Below are 16,810 nucleotides of genomic sequence, written 5' to 3' on the forward strand. Positions count from 1 at the left end.
AGGGAAATGCTGTAGGAATAAAGAAAAAATATATATAAAGTGGAACTGGCCAGGACATTTTTCCATTCTCAAATGTAGACTAGGTGTGTCACGCATGAGTCAAGTCTATGCTAGTGAGTAAATACACATTCATAAAAGTTTTCTAAGACTACACCTGGGAAGATGTGACTCTCGCATCTTCTGTTTGTGTACTGGAAACATTTGCAAGTTCCTACAAAATCAGAAATGCACTCCAAATATGGAACAAAACCTACTGGAGGAAGCGTCAGATTATATTTTGTGAACTACGCCCTCTGTTTCTCATCCCTCAGTAAAGTTACCAAGTAATGGTACATATTATAGAATATTCAGAATCCTAAAGCACTATCTAAGTAAATGGTGAATAAGGTGTATCCAAATGTTAAATATGAAAATGGCTTTCCTCAACTGGTGTCAATGTGGTACAGATCTTTGCTGTTAGGCAGTATCACAACAAACCATGTCCTTATTATAGAACGGTAAAAGCAATCACTATGAAACATATATGCACACAAAACAAAGATGCAATATTTACCCAACTGCCCATCTCGTTTTATATACAATTCAATTATGCCATAGGCAATGGCCGTGGAGGGTGGAATTTCCAAGACAACATTTGCATCTTTCGTTAAACTTCCATTTTCGTTAACTGAAACCTAAAAATAATTTTAGCAAAGTTTAAATGCATTTTGGCTAGATGAACAGATCTGAAATTTCGGTGAAAACATACATTTTATGCACTTAAAGTTTAGTTCAGCTGCATGAATATAATTACAGTCAGCGAGGTTGGTTGATCATTAGAACACCTAAAGCCATCAACATAAGACAGACTGATTGGTAGCCTGGGCTACAGACTAACTATTGGAGGCACATCCTGAGAACTGCTTCACTGAAAGGGCCACAAGTATTTACACATTCTCCCTGTAAAGCTTTCTCTTTGCCATAATGTTCCTTATATAATCAGTAAGGATGTGACCCACAACTTCTTTTTATGTCTCTCTTACAGAAGTGCTGCAACTTTAAGAATTTAACTCAGACTCAGTTGTACCCAATGTAACACATCAGATGTTTCATTGTTTCAATGTAGTCTGGCTTTCTCACTGTTTAATGATACACCATGCTTACTTCTCTCTGTCACTTAGAAGACCATTCCAAGTGTACAAGCCCTACGAGACCAGATGTACTAAATACTGACCGCAAAATACTCTTTGCTATTTGTGACCAGTGTGGTATTTTAAAACCCAACATATGTACTCATAAGTTGGTTGCAAAAAATTGAATAGTAGTGGGATGCAATTTAGCCTACATTATTAATGAGGTAGGTTTTAAATTGCAACCCACTACGACTTGCTGCCATTACATGGATGGTGGTCTGCTGGGGTCAGCAGACCATCAAGTCTGTGATTGCTTTTTAATAAAGCATTTCTTTAATGCAGCCAAAATGGGACTGCAATAAAAAAAGAAAAGTGTATTTTCCAAGGGGAACCTTTTTCTTTTGCAAATGGGTTACTCCTTTGAGGTATCAGTAAAATATCAATGTTTTGCAACTGCATTTCACCTGCATAACATTGACACATAATGCACTGATTAAGGATTTGGAAGGGATGCCTACAACACACTCCTTCCAAATATCAAATTTGTACCCGCTTCTAAACACATTTAGCGATTCAGAAACACTTTTCAGAATCACTAAATGCGTTTACCCCGTAGAACAATTATTTAAGCATTCACAAAACCTTTGATTTACAGATTTTGAGGGTTTGTGAAAGCTAAAAGCCTTTGTACATTTGAGACAGTATGGAGTAAAATTAACTGGACAGCCATTTTAGAATTTATTCATCTTACTGTCTTCAACACTGTCATTGCAGTGGGCTGAGACTATTTTTATGCTGCTCTTTTAATATTAATACTGACAGGAATGAGTAAGCTTATCTGGGGAAATGGAACACTTTTTGGAAAGACAAGCGGTCCTTCCGTTTAAGGAAGACATTTCATAAAACAAAAAAATAGCAAAAACTCTGTAGGCAAAGGTAGTCTTATTTCTTTGTCTATTGAGTTATTCACTTGGATTCACCCTTGACACCAACTTTTCCTTCAAGGTGCACATTGACAAAGAAAAAAAAGACAGCATGGTACCAACTTTAACTGCTTCGCCACTACAGAAAGAAAAGCATTACTTCTGCAAAGCAGAAGTCAGAATGACCAGCCAAGGCTAGATGCTGGGAGAAATGCCTTACCCGCCAGAGTTCTTGATTCAATGCTTGCTTTTTTGATTCTGCTTCCCAACTCATCAAAGAACTGAAAAATATGATCAAGTGGAGGTGGCTAAACTCCAAGATGGACACTCTGTTGTGAGTCTCTGTCCCAGGTTCTACTTCCAGACTGCACATAGTACTTGCCCTGAATTTGGGGAATAGCAGACTCAGCTGGTACAGGAGCTAGCTAAGCACCTGCAGGTGACGGCTGGCAAGTGCAGCCCTGAAGAAATCAGTGCACTGAGATTACCATGTGTTGCAGGTTATGTATCTTCAATGAGGTGGCTGCTGTGTTTGAAATGCCAGTAGAAAAAGGCTGGGCCTGCAAGGCAGGAGGGACCCTGAGCCAGAATGTTATCAGAGAACCTTGTCTACGGGTTCTTACTGATGTTTCTGGCCCTTCTCCAATTCTCCGCAGCCTTCAACTGAATCTTGATTCACACCCTGTAAACCATGTGGGCTTCACCAAGACAGTGAGGTGGTTCACTCCTACCTCAACAACTGCTAACAGACAGTGGAGATCCCAACTGCAAAATACCACAAACTCATGTCTTGTGCAGTGTACCCAGGCTCAATAATCTCTCCCACGATCTTTAATCTCAGCTTTGAACTTCTTAAAACCTTAGTCACCAACTACATTGGGATTGATAAACAAGCATCCACTCAAGCCTACCTTAGAGTCTCTTCAACTAACAACATTGTGCAACTTAAGGTACTTCACCAAATCGCAGCACAACAAAACCAGAGATTTTCCTGTCTACTAACAGCCCCAAACAACCTTTATTCCAAGTCTGTTTATCCAACATGAACCAGGGTAGCTTCTATCCCTATTTAACATACAATGCAAACGCTCTTGGATTCACAGTTGTCACATACTTTACCTTGAAAGAAATCATAACCAGGAAAACCCAAACAACAAGGCATTAGTGCTCCCTCATGAAACCCTTTCTTCCGGAAACCAACTCAATGGCCAACCCAACATCAAGCTGGCACCACTCAAAAGAATCCTACCACCTGTGGCACACCTTATCAAGGGTTTGAAGAAATTCAAGCCACATCATTCCTATGCTAAAGGACCTATTCTTGAGGCCTGAATCAAAATAAGTTTCTTCACTTACAACGTGATCAGAAACAATAATCCGAAATACCTGACCAAGAAAATAACTGTTTCACATGCACAGTGTCATGCCAGAAGCCTGACCATAGCAAGACTGGAAATACAATCTAGAAAGTAAGAGAAAAGCAGAAAGCAGTCCTTCTCTGTCTACACTCCGAGGGTGTGGAACAGTTTGAACACTGACATCAGACTTCAGCCTTTTTAAAATTCAAAAAGAAGCTGAAGATTTACCTCTTCAAGGAACAGTATGTCACAAACAATGTAGCACAGTCATCTCCCGTTTCTCCTCCATAAACAACTTTAGTGGAGCCTTGGTGACCCTGGACTCCATTCACTGTTCAACACTCATCTCAAATAGGATAATTAAGTTATTCTATCTACTAAAGATGATCTTTGTTCTATTTCCGTAGCACGAGAGGTGAGCTCAGAGGGAAAACTCTAGCAGGCCTAATTTGAAATTATTCAAGAGTGTTTTGAAATCATTTAAAAGGAAACCTGTGGAACTTGTTCTGTTCCATTTGGCCAACCACAAAGTGAAACGATAACTATTTAAGTCAATAGCTTGTGTCAATTTTGCTTCTTTAACTAAAGTGCAACAGACATAGGTAAGCACAACCTTTTCCTACAGAGAGAGTAGTTGGTCTTGCTAGTAGGTCTAAATCAGAGCTAAAAACGAAAACACTGCAATTCTCTGCACAGGCTCAAGGGTCAGATGTATTAAGCTTTATTTCTGTGTGCAAATGGCCCGACTAGCAAAATCGGGCTGTTTTCAAACAGAAAAAAGCATTTTGGCATGTACAAATGCTATTTTGCGATTTGGTCCTCTATAACCGAATCAAAAAATAGCTTTGTGAGTCAGTGATAGGAAGGAGCGTGTCAAGGACGTCCCCTTTCTAATAGTGAGTTGCCGGGGATGTTAGAATGCTTTTGGAGTGGTATTCCGGTCACAAAACATTTGCAGTTACCACCAACTTCAAGCTGGTGGTAACCCATTCGCAAAGCAGAAGGGGTCCCCTAGGGATGACTGCGCCTTTACGAATGGGTGTGCAAACATTTTTTAGGAGCAGGCAGCCTCATGAATATTGTTGATGCAGGTCCATTTGCAACTCACTGTGAATCGCTAACAGTTCTAAACACACTGTTGTACATTGCATTTTGTGACTTCCTAATAGCTAATTGATAACATTTGCTATTAGGAAATCGCAATCCCACGATTTTGAACATCTGGCCCCGTGTCCCCTGCAGAGCAGAGTATGAAATAAAGCTGGAGTGTCCAACCTTTTCAATAACGAGCGCTACTTCTGGTCAACGGCTTTCACCATTGTTGCAGAACTGACTGCATCAAATACAATCTCAATAGTGACCACATATTGCAGGATTATTATAGTAGTGACCACCCAGATGTATGTCACAATATCAGGTGACAAAATATCATCATGCCAAAATATCACACCCAGGGTATGGACTTATACAACATCATGAAGGTATTTATATAGATAAGTACTATTCTTACCTCCGCCTTGCGGTACCATGGAGCTATATATATCTTCAAGATAAATAGCCATATAGTTAATAATGAAAATGAAGTAGCAGAATGTCAACCACCTAAAGGTATGACATGATGTGAGAAAAAGCTTCAGCAATATAAATTGCCTCCACATGACTAATGAAATAACAGCCACACAAAGGAAATACTAGCAGTGTTATAGCTCCCAAAATTGGTATAATCTATCATTTGAAGAGAGGTGCCACATACGCTTTGGATTTTCAATTTTTGCTTTTCTAAAAACATCATATCAGTTTATCAAAATACATGTTTTCAATCAAATATACCCTTTCCAGTGTGGGTCAGCATACTGAAAGAAAATCTCTTTAAAAAAAAAAGTTATTTGCCTCAAAAATCAATTTTCATGCAGGGTAATGAAGTCAGCTTCTGATTTCCTAAGCACAAATACATAACATTGACATATTATGCCCCACCGTCACAGGTATTACCATCACATGTCATAGATGCACACCATAATGCCAAAGTTGCCTACCTTATTCCAAGGACGTTTACCATCATGTCAGGAGCACAACTGTGCTGTGGCTGCCTAACATAATGCCTTGAACCCCCACATCATGTCAGTCATGGATATTATTATTCCAAGGATGGGCACAATTATGTGATAGATGGCTACAAATATGTCAAGCATATCCACAATATGGAAGGGTTTGCTGCCATTATCCCATGATTAGCCAATGATGTCCAACAAATGTCAAGATTTACCATTATTATGAGTGTGCTAATAATTTGTCAAGAATAGCCATAACTGCCAGAGATGAACCCCTTATATTGGGGGCACGAGATACATTTTGTGTTCTCTGGCACCAGGAATAGCTTCCAGGAAGAGAAAATGTTTTTCAAAGAGGGACATAACACCAGCCACATACATACACAGAGTGCAAGTATGTGTACCCATTCAAAAAGAAACAATCAAACAAATACAGAGAGACATATACAGACCATCTCCACCATCTGAAACACACAAGGCCACTTCCTGCTTTCACTCTCAATCCAACCTTTGCTCTCATTGGCTTCAGGGCTTCTAACATATGGTTTTCAAACAATTCAACTCTGTCCAGCTGCGCCCACACTCGAGCAACTCCACTCTGGTTATTGATGGCACTTCACCTCTTGGCCCTGTTTTCCCACATACTGTATGACAGACAGAGTAGGTTTGCAAAATGACCAATTTTCATATGACTTTGCTAAACTGAGAGTGAAAACAGGTGGTCAAGTTGCAGGTACCGCAAGCTGTCACAGAGTGTGTGTTAGCGTGTGGCTCTACTACTGGTCTGGCTGGGGGCCAATCCAGGCATGTGTAATACTGCCTGCTTCAACGTGGCTAGACCCTCTGGATTGCCTACTGTGCTCAGCTGCATGTTAGAGAGCTACATCTGGGTACTGGCAAGCTACCAGTACCTCCAGAGCTATCCGATGGAGACCTCTAGTCTAGATCAATGCCCTCCATTGCCAGAGCTTTGGCTTTTCAGTGTTACAAGCAAATTTGCTCTGGATTCTTTCTAAAACATAATTGGACTCAAATAAGCCTAGCAAATCTCACCATCTTGCACACTTATAGTTCCCATGTAAGTTGTTGAAACATGCAACATTTAAGAAATTCAAACCATCTGCTGAACTGAACATCACCCTGCATATACTTAATTCTGATCATCCAGAGAATGGAATCTGTGCTGGTAACCGTGTTAGAAGCTATTAGGATGAATCACCTTACAGATATGCACATCACACAGGGGAGATATCACCAGTGTGTTGATTGTATCTACGAATTTGCACATCGCACATCACCAAATATTTTGTGCTTTATTATAACCTCTTTTCTGTCTTTATATTCTAGGTTCCTGCAAAAAATGATATTCCCTACTACAGGCTACAGATAACTTTAGGATTAGGTAGGTGTTAGAAATGGGGTCCTTGGTTGACAGTCAGGTCACCCCCTGTTCAAGCAAAGACCCTCACTCTAGTCAGGGTAAAAGAGAATCACCCTCAGCTAACCCCTGCTTACCCCCTTGGTAGCTTGGCAGAGCAGTAGGCTTAACCTCGGAGTGCTAGGCGTAAAGTATTTGTACCAACACACACAGTAACTCAATAAAAACACTACAAAATGACACAACACAGGTTTAGAAAAATAGGAAATATTTATCTAAACAAAACAAGACCAAAACGACAAAAATCCACCATACACAAGTCAAGTTATTAATTAAAAATCAAAAAGAGTATTTAAGTAGTTTTAAAAACACACTAGCGCTGCTAGAGTGAAAATGTACCTGGTGTGCGTCAAAAACAACCCCGCACGGGCGGGCGTGCGTCGAAAATAACTCCGCACGGCGGTACTCGAGTCAAAAATCCAGCCGCACGATGAGTTGACGATCCAGCCGCGCAGGTTGCGATCTCCCAGCCTCCGTCAGCGATGCTGCGCGTCGTTTCTCCTGCTCCGTGCGTCGATTCTTCGGTCGCGTTTCCTGCGAGCGTCGTTTCTCAGCCGTGGAGCTGGCGGCGCGTCGTTTTTCAGCCGCTGATCGGATTCGCGTCGATCTTTTCCCCGCACGGCGCTCTGTGCGTGGATTTTCTTGTCTTTAGGCTGCCAGCTTCTCCTTTCAGGGTCCCAGGAACTGGATGGGCACCACAGGGCAGAGTAGGAGTCTCTCCAGAGGCTCCAGGTGCTGGCAGAGAGAAGTCTTTGCTGTCCCTGAGACTTCAAACAACAGGAGGCAAGCTCTAGATCAAGCCCTTGGAGATTTCTTCTCAAGATGGAAGGCACACAAAGTCCAGTCTTTGCCCTCTTACTCTGGCAGAAGCAGCACTGCAGGAAAGCTCCACAAAGCACAGTCACAGGCAGGGCAGCACTTCCTCCTCAGCTAACAGCTCTTCTCCAGGCAGAGGTTCCTCTTGATTCCAGAAGTGTTTCTAAAGTCTGTAGATTTGGGTGCCCTTCTTATACCCATTTTAGTCTTTGAAGTCACCTTTCTTCAAAGGGGACTCACACCTACTTGTGAAATCCTGCCTTGCCCAGGCAAGGCCTCAGACACACACCAGGGGGTTGGAGCCGGCATTGTTAGAGGCAGGCACAGTCCTTTCAGATGAGAGTGACCACTCCACCCCTCCCTCCTAGCAGAGATGGCTAATCAGGAAATGCAGGTTACACCCCAGCTCCCTTTGTGTCACTGTCTGGTGTGAGGTGAAAAACAACCCAACTGTCAACTGACCCAGACAGGGAATCCACAAACAAGGCAGAGTCACAGAATGGTTTAAGCAAGAAAATGCTCACTTTCTAAAAGTGGCATTTTCAAACGCACAATCTTAAAATCAACTTTACTAAAAGATGTATTTTTAAATTGTGAGCTCAGGGACCCCAAACTCCACATGTCCATCTACTCTCTAGGGGAATCTACGCTTTAATCATATTTAAAGGTAGCCCCCATATTATCCTATGAGAGAGACAGTCCTTGCAACAGTGAAAAACGAATTTAGCAGTATTTCACTGTCAGGACATATAAACCACATTACTATATGTCCTACCTTATCCATACACTGCACCCTGCCCTTGGGGCTACCTAGGGCCTACCTTAGGGATGCCTTACATGTAAGAAAAGGGAAGGTTTAGGCCTGGCAAGTGGGTACACTTGCCAAGTCGAATTTACAGTGTAAAAATACACACACAGACACTGCAGTGGCAGGTCTGAGACATGATTACAGAGCTACTTATGTGGGTGGCACAACCAGTGCTGCAGGCCCACTAGTAGCATTTGATTTACAGGCCCTGGGCACCTCTAGTGCACTTTACTAGGGACTTAACAGTAAAACAAATATGCCAATCATGGAGAACCAATTACGTACATATTTTAAACAGGAGCACTTGCACTTTAGCACTGGTTAGCAGTGGTAAAGTGCCCAGAGTAACAAACACAATAAAATCAGAGTCCAGCACACATCAACAACCTGGGGAACAGAGGCAAAAAGTTAAGGGGAGTCCACGCCAAGGATGAAAAGTCTAACAGTAGGTTTATTGGTCCTGAAGAATCGCACTAGATCTTGTGGACTAAAAAGCGAGAAACATGTTCATCTTTATTTAGTAGCAGTACAGGGGATCCTGTACGTGCACACACTACACTCCAAGTTGAGAGGGTTAGTGATAGTTATTAAACCAATTTGTTGGGGGAGACAAGACCTAATCTTGTTCTCTCCTCTCACTCTTGTTTTTAATCATGACAGACGTTAAATATCCCAATAAATTATGCTTTAACTGTAGTAATTTTTAACAGCACACTTTCTCTTTTTTTATACCAATCCTACACAACAATATATACTGACCGGCAACCATTTACTGTCAAAAGGTCTCTGGCAAAGAGCCCCCTTGCGTGGCCCGTCAGGCATTGCAGTGCCGGCCTGACGAGGAGCATAGCCCAATGATGAAGCATGCCACCAACTGGTGAGTGAGGGCTTTTGTTCTGAATTATTCAGATTCTCAGGGACCTTCTTCTCCCTTTTCCTTTTGAGGTATAGGGATCCACTTTCCCCCATTTCTATTGGAACTATGTATACTTTTTCATTTCCAAATATAATTAAACCCTGCTATCATTAAACACTGCAGCAATGAAGTTCGTACTCATCATTAGCAAAGGAATGTCAAGTGTCAGGGGTGTGAATACCACATTCCATCACTTCTAACTGCTACAAAAAATATTTCAGCTTTTGGCATTTCCCCTCAAAATATTTGGAACTATCCTAAGTAGGTCAATAATGCCAATAGGTTCGACCTTGGTCTACTGCAAATTCTCATGCGTCGTGTGCAAAGTGCAAAATATTGAAATATGACTACTTCTGAATACATACAAGCTGAAGGCTAATACACATCCGACTTGAATTCATTCCAGGCTTAGCAAGAGGTCTGCATGTTTTTTCCTTGGTCTGATAACCCTGGGTCATAAAGAAGTTCATGCTAACTGGTCAGGATCTCTGCCACCACTCAGCACTATAGCCATAGGTTAGTATTTTGTCTGTTCTTCTCAGCATCTCATGCTAGTGCTTGGCATACCTGCGTACACATTAAAGTGAAACTTGCAAAAGAAACTAACATTTCCAGCAGACCCTCGGTCAACTGTGTATGTTAGACAATGTCATCCCTTGCATTAAGTAAGACAGACTTTCACATTTATTTATTGGTCCCCAATTCACTTGACTAATTTTACTAACTTATGATCCATTGATGTACCTATCAGATCTTGGCACACTACCTGCCTGCTCGTCTTGCCATCGAATTTCAGATCTTTGACTGACTGGATGTTTAAGACCAAGCAATAAAAAGAGAATGCACACATTCCGAATGACTCACAACATAAGTTACTCCATTTGTGACCGAAGGCTAGCCCATGAAGCCTCCTTAATTCTCTGGGTAGCTTGGTCAAGATGTTAAGGCATACTAAATGCCACCAGCCTGGACCTGTGAAAAAGGAGGAAAAATGAAGGTCACGCCCTAGATAGGGTCTCCCTATCTAAAAGTGCACAAAGGGCTTTGGGTGGGTCTTTTGGGATTAAGAGGTCATCAAACTTTGCCAAATAATCGTAAAATAAGGCAAACCACAACAAGGAAGAAAGTGTTTGGGGTGACCTACTACACTGATGGTAGGAGGCTTTTGTTGTCCTTACAGAGTGAAATTCAAGGCCTTATGCATATCTTGTAAAATACAGCATGAGAAAGATTCTGAGTTGATAAAAAAAAAACAAATTTACAAAACACAGTTTACGAAGTCCAAATGTGGAGGATGGGCCACCTCAGTAAAGGCTGCCGAACTGTGGAATGCTTTGGCCTTCATTATCTACACACTGACTTGTAGTAAAGCAATACAAAACTATTGGTGAGGAAATGAAAATCCGCTGATATTCTTGTTGACTTCTTAGTCATGATTAGCTCTTCAACTAAGTGCTAAGAGTCCATAACAGAGGTATATTTGTCCTTAGTAAGTATGCTTATCATAACATATTAAAACACCACGTATGTCCAATACTCAAAATACTCAAGCAACAGTCATCCGATGGCTGTGCACTGTGAATTTGTAGCATTCAACTTTATTATTAAAGGAAATATCTGTAGAGCACAGCACAAAATGAACTGTCTCCTGGTACTTCGCTAACTGTTGTCGTAATACTTAAATCAGTGGGATTCATTTTATTGGCCCCTGAGGATTATGGGATCAGTTAGCCCTCCAAGGATATTAACTTGTGGTCCAAAGATTCTCCATTCGTCATATGCCCAAACTCCATGAATATGTGACTTCTATAGCAAAGTACCAGCACTTTCTACGCTGTGTTTTCCTAAAGTATTCTGCAGTGAAGCCAATCCTTCTTCTTAATATAGCTCGAAAGCCAGCATGGCCTGTGACACATCTTTTTTTTGTGTTACCAGCTCCACTGTTTGCTTACATTTGACCTTTATTTGTGGGACATCATCTACCCCAAAGAAAATGAAATTTAAGTACAGGCACTTCTCCACTCCTGACATGAACAACACAAACATTCAAAGTCACTCATTCATTAACTACATTGAAACCTGCGCTTTCTAATATCCAACCTATTTTCAGGTCTATTCCTACTGTTTTTGTTAGATATAGGTAAGATTATAGGTGTCATTTAAGAGTCTTGGCAAACAATGTAAAGTTTCTTGGGAGTAATATTAGTACAAAAATACAATCCGATGTTCTTTACCTTCACAACTTTTGTCTTGATTTCTATATTGCCTCCATGTTTCCCTTCCATCTGTGTGTGTTCAGAGATAACACATGCTTGGGTTGTTATAATCTTCTCTTTCAAGACACAGAGGATCTCATTTTTCCGTTCTAACATTTGTTGCATCAAAGGCTGGTTCCAATTTACCTCCCTGAAACAGAAAAGTACATATTAGCATTGCTAAAGCACTGAAATCATTCCTGGGGGCAAAGGCCACTGAATATGTCAGGTTGTGCTTCATACCAGCAGACCAACTTTCTAAATGCTAAGCTGCCACATTTAATCCAATATTTTGGAGCTTACAGTGTAGTGGGACTAGACTGGAGTTTATTAAACACTTTATACACTCCTACAATCAAGACTCTTTTTGAACAGTACAACAATGTTACTTATCTGTTACAGAGGTTCCAAAGCATGCATATTTTCAATAGTTAGAAGCATGAATATCATTTATAACTATCACAGTATCATTCACAACTATCACAGTTGAGGAAGTCTTGCTTTTCACACATTTTGTAGCAACATATCTACAGATGAACATAGAAATGATCCACAATATGGCCTCTATAAAAATAAAATTCACTCTAATGCCCAACCATTTCCTTTGGAGAGGTGACAAAGGTATATAACTTAATTTGTAGAAGTTAGCCAGCCATACTTGCATTTTTGCCATCAACAAGATAAGTAAAATCATCTGCACATGATATAAAATTTCCTGGATTTCTGGTTCAGCAAAGTGAAATTTACAGACTGTGCCCTCAATGGGTACTGCACTTCATTACAACTTCCATGTTAGAAGCACGCACAGCAACAGTTGTATAGTAGATATATTGAACAGATTTCACAGCAGTATAATTTACTGGAAGAATCACTTTCACCAGTGACAAGGCTCACAATTAGTAAACTGCAGCATCCTTTCGAAGGACCACATCCAAAGGGAAGGCCATGTAACTTGTAAATCATCTTGACGGGTAGGCCGAATCTGGAAACACCATGTCCTTTCTTGCAGCAGAATCATCATATCTATTTCCTTTCAGGTTCTGATCCATGAATAATTTATTGAGGAAAGCCTTGCCTTGCTTTGCCCTCTTGGTGGGAATACGTATCTATCTAGGAAAGCTCTCTCTTCATATCTAGAGTACTACTGAGGTAGCTCTAGCAGTAGGCAATGTTAGTGCCTGCCAAACTATGCTCTGATAGTTCTGGCGATACCATTCCTGCTAGGATTGAAATAGTTCCTAGGAGCTAAACAGATGCAAATGAGAAGCTTCTGGTATTCATAGGCCCAAAGTATACCTCTTACGTAAAGATCATCAAAGGTACCACCACTAATACGAGAATAGGCACCGGCTCCTATAACTCTCTAATGACGGCACACGAATCCTAGAACTAACATGAATAAGATCTGAAGGATAAATGGATACCAAAATCACTGAGGATTATGGGCACTGAACTGTTCAGAGGAAGGCCCAGGCCTTTCAAAGCTTTAATGGTGTAAAGGCTGAGTGTACAAATGTGGCAGGCCACAAACCCCCAAAAGGGAGTTGAGAATAAACGCTGAGCCACTAAATGCCTATCAATGGCTCCCTCCATACCAAACACTCCCTTGTTTGACCCTCTGTGTGAGAATGACCCTCGGCACAGGATATGGAGACATTAGGTACCTCGCTTTTCTTATCAGTTATCAGTGCAAAGATCAAGCATAGCTGAGGCGTACCCAGCAAGTGGAGCCTGGTTTAGAAAAGGAATGGGTTACATTTCTGAGAGGCATGGGTCAGCACCAGCAGACAGATGATTTTCTGGACTTGACACTTCTAGGCAGCATGCAGGGCTTTAAGGACTTTTCTGTCCTTCCAATGAAAGGGTAAATATGAAAGGCTCCTCAAGAGCTAAGCTGTAAACACTGTAAAACCTGTGACATAATGTTTTATACAATTTAAATATCTGCGATATGCCATGGCTCTGATAGTATGTATTCATTAACATTACCAGCAGCTACAGATACAGTTGCTTGTAGCCAATAATGAACAGCAAAAGAGAGGGGAAAAAGAGAAATATGAAGAAAAAAACATTTCCCTATGATCCGTGGGGAAAAGGTATCTGGCATCAAGCAAAGACCTACTGCGATAAAATGTACCTGTTTTTCAAAAGTGAACAATCACAGAGCAACATAAATTCTAGAAACAACTGAGTGGCATCATTCAAAACTATGGTGGGTGAGATGGTTAAATGAAGGACATTGGAAAATTGACTTAAGAAGAAGTTTATCCACTGCACAGTTGTGGTGACATCATACTATTGAAATACCTATTTCACATAATGGTGTGCATTTCAAGTAAAGGTACATAACCAGCCTCTCAAATCTGAAATCCTAAGCAGATGTGAACATTTTGACTACATACATGTTACAAACTCAATCGAAAATAATTAACCCTTCCAAAAGGCTTTTTGAAGATCATTTATGTCCACAATATAAATTGTGCACAACTTGGTTGCAAATTTTAAAGTGGTTGCTATGCATATTTCTGCAAACAGGAAGTTTGCTATTAGTGTCTCTATAGCAAATCTCACATTTGTGTTTGGTGAGTTATCTGAACTCTCTGGAGGTTATATGTTGTCAAGTGGCTAAATAATATGATTGATATTGTACATATATCTTGATTTGGTATGCTTCACTACAGGGTCATAAGAACCGAAGAGCTGCTTTGCATCCTTGAAAACCATTATGAATGATGATCCTAAGGCACGACTGTTGCATTGTATTGTTTACTATGTTTAGCGCCCCATACCCGATGAGATGCAATGGCTTTGATGGTAATTATGCTGGAAGTCCTTTTTACTTGCATGGTTCAATGGGTTGCGTTTGCAGTGAAGAAACAATGGGGGTCATGCATGGGGATTGGAACCTGGCCCAATCCAAGCATGTCATGCCATTTTCTTAAAAGTGACCTTTCTTAAAGATATTCAGTTGTATGAAATAGGCAGGATTTAAAAACTCCCCTAAATTCAAGGGGATGTTTTTCTTGTACTCTCCAGAATGTGGATGCCTAAACCGAGAAAGATCTCCCTCTGACTCAACACTTTAAGATGTGTCAAGAGTGGGGCCAGTCTAGGCACAGAATTTATGGCAGGGGTCCCCAACCTTTTCTGTTAGGAGAACTACTTATGATCAAGAAAAGTAATCCCAAACTACTAATATCATTAGTGTTTTATTACTGATCACATCAGACAAGATTACGTTAGTTGCCACCATATGTAAAATTACCTGCAGTGATTACCAGTGTCAGGCAGGATTGCTAGTAACAATATAAAATACAGGGGTTGCCAATTTGGAATGCCTTTACGTGGATCTGGCATGCATCATCGCTATCATGTCCCCCTCTTATGGTGACCTTGAACTCATTCCATCTTTTCTGGGTTAGCTCCTGTTTTTGTAACCTGCTTTAAGGAGTGAACGCCCTAACAGTTTGAGACCCTAACCCACTTCCACAATGCAATGGTCTGAGACAAAGATATCTGACATGTTCAGCAAAGTTAATATACATTATCAAGACCTATGATGAAGATAAAACGCACGCAGGAGTATTTCTGTGGACATGGGTGTAAATGGGGAAGTCTTGGGTGTCTGCATGTAAGTATCTCCATATGTCTTCTAGGTCTCAATCATGAATGATCTGCCAAAGCTTTAGCTCTGACTCCTGTGGTGTGACGCCCTGGCCCGATCTATCTAAACAGGTATCCTGGACAAGATTAAAGTCCCTGTCCAGGGTTAAGTAGTCTGAGGAGTCCTTTATACGTTTATGACTTATGATTTGTAAATATTTGCCTTGTGCATTATTCAGAGCATGGACAAAAGGGGTGGGTTTCTTAAGTAAACGGGGTGTCCGGTTATGGCGTTCAGTATAGTTCCAAATTTCTGCCTTCTGCTGGTGGGGGGCTTTAGGCCCAAAAGTGAAAGTAGCTTGAATGAAAATGACTGGTGATTCTCTATGTGGCCTGATACCCCGGATTTAGAGGTTGCAAGTTAGATCTCATATCTGAGATGTGTCTTCCCAACTGCGTCCGAAGAGTGATTAGCTTTTCGGATATGGATATTTCCAGAACGAGTTGCAGCTCTGTCAGGCTTGGTGTTAAGTCTTCCTTTGTCAGCACAGTCTGAGGTTGTGATGTGAGTCATTTGCTGCCTAGGGCCTTGCCCAGCTGGCCTGGGATATTTGGCGATGTCTTCTTTAGGCTGCTCAGTGGGCTTGGGTGGCATGCCTTCTGGGGAGATGCTATGGCTTTAGTCTCTCAATGAAGGAGTGCCACAATGTTCGCTTTCGACTCTACTTTCGCTGCAATTTTGGTTGGGTTGCAACAGGTTTCCAGGCCATGCAGGGCACTGTATGATCTATAGCTATCAATTTACATCTGTGGGGTTTACGGGATCAGCTGCCACCTTTACGGACTAGGACTATCCCCTTAAAATTTCTGAAAATGAGAGGGGCAAATGTGAAGATTAAATGGAAGGAGGTGTACTGACCCACTGTTCAACACGTTCCACAGTGTCACAGAAAGGCAACGTTTAACTCCCTCCCCATTACACTTAAGTGGGGCCTTTTTTTACTTTTAGTGCTCCATGTTATGAGAACTCCTCTGCCAGCCCAGTCGTCTCCACAGTATCCTCACCCTCCAGGAGCAACAATGACTGCAGCTCCAAGGCTTTGTGAGATGAGCAGCAACGCTTGTAACAGCCTGTCGAAGGCTAAACATTCACTGTTCTCATTAGTGCCAGACTCCGTAACCACTAAAATCGAGGCCTCCGTTCTTCCTGACTCCCCTTGACCACTACCCCTGTTCTGGTTTGACTGGTCAGAGAATATCTAACTGTGAGGAAGTCCGCTGTGATCAGCCCAAATTCATCTGTGTCCTTGTGTCTTTATAGCGCTCACCATGCCTGTGGTTTCTACATCTCTGAGGCAGCTCCACCAAACTGCCTTCATCCGGCAGATCTGAGATGTGCCAGGAATTTCCTTCTGTAGCTCTGTGTCCTCCACAGCATCCTTGCTGGCTGGCAGTTCAATTTGCCAGAATTTCTACAGGATGTGTGGCCAGGCCGAGATCAGGAGCCCAGAGTGCGGCACTACAGTGCTA

At 41.5% G+C, this 16,810-nt stretch overlaps 1 protein-coding gene across 1 annotated transcript in view; it reads right to left on the reverse strand.

The window, feature by feature from the left end:
- GSDME (gasdermin E) overlaps window positions 1–16,810 on the reverse strand; it is a 249,894-nt gene that overhangs the window by 116,944 nt on the left and 116,140 nt on the right. Inside the window, exons 4-5 of the mRNA XM_069211399.1 lie at window positions 11,657–11,828; window positions 554–674 (exon numbers count right to left, since the gene is read on the reverse strand). Coding sequence (XP_069067500.1) covers window positions 554–674; window positions 11,657–11,828 — 293 coding nt within the window. The remainder of the gene's footprint in view (window positions 1–553; window positions 675–11,656; window positions 11,829–16,810) is intronic.

Source organism: Pleurodeles waltl, chromosome 10 (genome assembly GCF_031143425.1).
Source record: "Pleurodeles waltl isolate 20211129_DDA chromosome 10, aPleWal1.hap1.20221129, whole genome shotgun sequence".
Lineage (NCBI taxonomy): Eukaryota > Metazoa > Chordata > Amphibia > Caudata > Salamandridae > Pleurodeles > Pleurodeles waltl.